The sequence below is a fragment of the Phyllobates terribilis genome, unplaced genomic scaffold (assembly GCF_046119375.1).
Source record: "Phyllobates terribilis strain yellow unplaced genomic scaffold, ASM4611937v1 Scaffold_9__5_contigs__length_417890890, whole genome shotgun sequence".
Classification (NCBI taxonomy): domain Eukaryota; kingdom Metazoa; phylum Chordata; class Amphibia; order Anura; family Dendrobatidae; genus Phyllobates; species Phyllobates terribilis.
The window spans coordinates 359841314-359845092 of record NW_027362769.1 but is presented as its reverse complement, the minus strand read 5'-3'; the positions used below and the strand labels follow the sequence as shown (position 1 = coordinate 359845092).

Genomic DNA, 3779 nt, shown 5'->3' with positions numbered 1-3779 from the left:
GAGGAGCAAGGGCTTAAATAAGTCACTGAACTTCCATCTGAAATCACAAGGGCATTGGTGAAAGTGCTGAGCTGTGAAGGAGAACCCAAAAGCAGCCCCAGTTTTTTCGCCATCTTCTTCGTTAGCCCTTAGCCTTCACTTCTACTTGGGCCACCTGCTATTTACCCTGTCACTAGACAGAGACCCGGGCTATGTGGCCAGACAACTCGGGGAGACGGGAGAGAACACAGAAGCAGCCACAGCTCTGATGTAGACGCGGTGGTGGCTCTCAGAAGAGCCTTTGGGGTGATGGCGGAGCAGCAGACGAAGCAGATCACTTGGCGCTGATGTATTTGGTGACGGCCTTGGTGCCCTCGTACACGGCGTGCTTGGCCAGCTTTCCGGGCAGCAGCAGGTGCACGGCGGTCTGGATCTCTCGGGAGGTGATGGTGAAGCGCTTGTTGCAGTGAGCCAGGCGGGAGGATTCCCCATGTGATGAGCCCGAAGATGTCGTTGACAGAGTAGTTCATGATGCCCATGGCCTTGGAGGAGATGCCGGTGTCAGGGTGGACCTGCTTCAGCACCTTGTACACGTAGATGGCGTAGCTCTCCTTCCTGCTCTTCCTAAGTTTCTTGCCGTCCTTCTTCTGAGTCTTAGTGACGGCTTTCTTGGAGCCCTTCTTGGGCGCTGGCGCAGACTTGGCGGGATCAGGCATGGTGAGTATACAGAGATCACAACTCGGAGAAGAGAGAACAATGTTCCTGCTCCTCCAGCGCAGCGGTATTTATAGCCACACATGCAAATGAGCAATGCTGTTTGCTCCTCTTCTACTGGGTAAGAAAGTCATGTGACCTTCGTAAGCTGAGCCCGCTGCGTCTTGTTGGTGTTTCTACAAGTCTGCTCTCCTTTGGCGGCTTCAGATCCATCCAATGATAAGGCAGGAGGTTGGGGCAGCAGCGGATAAAAAGCGACTGAGGAGACAGAAACGGCATTATTGGAGAGTTCAATTCTTCCTCTAATTTTGACTTTTTGGAGACTATTACAGCGTTGTCTGGACGCGGCAAACAAGGAGGCAAAATCCGTGCTAAGGCAAAGACCCGCTCATCCCGGGCAGGACTCCAGTTCCCAGTCGGCCGTGTGCACAGGCTTCTCCGCAAGGCCAATTATGCCGAGAGAGTCGGAGCCGGCGCTTCGGTCTGTATCGTCGGCGTCCCTGCCTCCTGCTAGGCAGAGACGCCGTTCCTCTCACCTCCCTGCTCAGTCCTCGGCGTCCTCTTCCCGCGCTGCTGCCAGCGCTCGCCGCTTCCCGGGCACTGTGCTTAGGGCGCGCGCGCGCGCGCTCCCTCTCTCTTAAAGGGGCCGTGCGTGCCGTCCTAAGGAATCCCCGGCCAATTGCCGGTGGAGCTCCCATATATAAGGCACCTCCTCCAAAATGGAGGTGCCCGTGCAAAGTTGTTGCAAAGCCTTTCACCTCTGCTTCAGCCTTCAGGTCCCATTGCCAGTCTGCTTTCCAGCTCTGTCTACCTGCTAGCATTTCTGTGGTCCAACAGTCTGTCTACCTGCATCCGCCAGTCTGTCTATGGACCAGTCCGCCGGTGGATCAGGAAGCACCTGCCTGATACCTGCCTGAGACCACCTGCCAGCCAGCCGAGAGACTCTTACCCGCTCACCTGGGAGCGCTCACCTGCTAACCGCCAGCTAGCCTACCTGGAGGTGCTTCCGTCACTTGCCGTGACCACCTGCCAGCCAGCCGAGAGACTCTTACCCACTCACCTGGGAGCGCTCACCTGCTACGCGCCTGCTAGCCTACCTGGAGGCTCTGCCGTCACTTGCCGTGACCACCTGCCTGTCTAGAGACTCTTACCTTGCTGTCACTTGCCGTGACCATCTGCCTGTCTAGAGACTCTTACCCTGCTGTCACTTACCGTGACCACCCGTCTGTCAAGAAACTGTTCCCGTCACTTGCCGTGACCTCCTGCCCTTCTACCCAGAGACTGTTCCTGTCACTTGCCGTGACTACCTGCCCGCCTTCCCTGGGAGCCACCCGCTTCCTTACAAGGACTGCACCTTTGTATAGTAGCTCAGAGGTTCCACCTCCCAGACCCGTTACACGGTCTATCTGGCCGCTGTGCTGGAGTATCTGACTGCTGAGATCCTGGAATTGGCCGGCAATGATGCCCGGGACAACAAGAAGACCCGCATCATCCCCTGTCACCTGCAGCTGGCGGTGTGCAATGACGAGGAGCTCAACAGGCTGCTGGGTGGCGTGACCATTGCCCAGGGAGGTGTCCTTCCAAAGATCCAGGCCGTGCTGCTGCCCAAGAAGACCGAGAGCAGCAAGGCGAGCAAGAGCAAGTGAGCGCCGCTCCTCCACATCTGTCAGAACAACTAAAGGCTCTTCTAAGAGCCACCACATCCTCCTCATAAGAGCCCGCACCGCAGATAGCAGGCGATGGTCCACACTAGGGTCTGCTGACACCTGTGTACCAGACGGTATATAGATCTATCTGTGTACACGATCCTTGCTCCACTGTATGATTTGCTGCAGAGGACTCATTTAATCAGTGCAGCAGCACTGCACTGACTCATGCCTGAGGAGTTGCTGGACAGGACACAGACCGAGGCAGGTGAGTGAGGTTTGTTGCCGGCTTCCCCAAACCCCATGATAAAAATAATTTTAACGTGTGTGTGTGTATGACTGTGTATACATATTTATGTCTGTTTTATGTGTTTTAAAGAATGTGTTCAAATATGTACGTATGCCTGTATGCACGTGTCTGCTTATTATATGTGTACATATCTGTGTACCATGTGCACGTGTGTGAATGTATGCTTACCGTGTGCTTGCATAACTGCGTACTGTGTGTGTATGTGCTTGTCTGCGTACTGTGAGTGTGTGTGTGTGCATGTCTGTGACGCGCCCCCTGGGCCAGTGCTGTTTGGGGATTACCCGGAGCCAGATCAGATGGGGGTTGTAGTCTCCGAGTGGCGGCGACCCGGTCCGTGCCCAGGGTGTCAAACTCAGTGTGTGGCAGTCTTTACAGATGTTGGTAAAGGTACTCAGTGTCGACTACGCCACCCGTTGATTTGCGGTCAAAAGGCCGCCGCTGCAGAAGGGTCCGCTGAGGCTGGTGGTATGTGTGCAGCTCTGGTAGTATAACCCCCAACGGGAGGGGTATAGCCTCAGGGGGTCAGATGTAGAGGATGGTGGTTGTGCAGGTGCAGGAGAGCTAAGCAAGAAGACTCAGAGTCGGGCTGTGCAGTTCAGGGGTTTTTACTTACGGGTGTTCTTATGGTCACTCTGGCCTGAAGCGACCACCCGAGCCGTGCTGCGTCCACCAGGTCCTGGACTCGGCCAACCCCCAAGTAATTCTGGAGCGTGGTCCTGAGCTCCTGTCTGACTTTCCCTCTCTTCTGGCCGTTCTCACCAGGGATCCACCTATGTCCGGCTCCCTCGGGTCTCTTGGTGGGTACACCTCTTCTGGGTTCCCTGACCCTATACCTGGTATGCCTTCCTAGTGGATTTAGTGAGGGTCGTGGCAGATCCTGCCCACGACCTCCGGTCTCTGGCTAAGGTGTGCTTTGGCCTCTGCCAGCTTGGGATCCGGTACCCTGGGTGCCAACCCTTCACCCTGCTGTTTGTATTCTGGGGTCTTGGGGTTCCTTCTTCTTCTCTCTGGATCCTTCTGACTCCTCTCTCTCTCTCTCAGACTTGGCCTTGGAGCTGGGCCCAGCCGGAACCACAACTCCCAGTCAGCCCTTCTGGCTGAGCTCCTCTGCTCTGCTCCTCAGGCTAAAG

General features: G+C 55.9%; 1 protein-coding gene and 1 pseudogene across 1 annotated transcript; one reads left to right on the top strand and one right to left on the bottom strand.

Moving 5' to 3' along the window:
* Positions 1-313: 313 nt before the first annotated feature.
* LOC141161050 (histone H2B 1.1-like) lies at positions 314-695 on the bottom strand (annotated as a pseudogene).
* Positions 696-789: 94 nt separating this feature from the next.
* On the top strand, positions 790-2339 carry LOC141161361 (histone H2A type 1-like). The gene is made up of 3 exons (XM_073646169.1): positions 790-814; positions 1026-1174; positions 2082-2339. Exons 1-3 carry the CDS (start codon positions 790-792, stop codon positions 2337-2339), a joined length of 432 nt encoding a protein of 143 aa, XP_073502270.1.
* The last annotated feature ends 1440 nt before the right edge of the window (positions 2340-3779 follow it).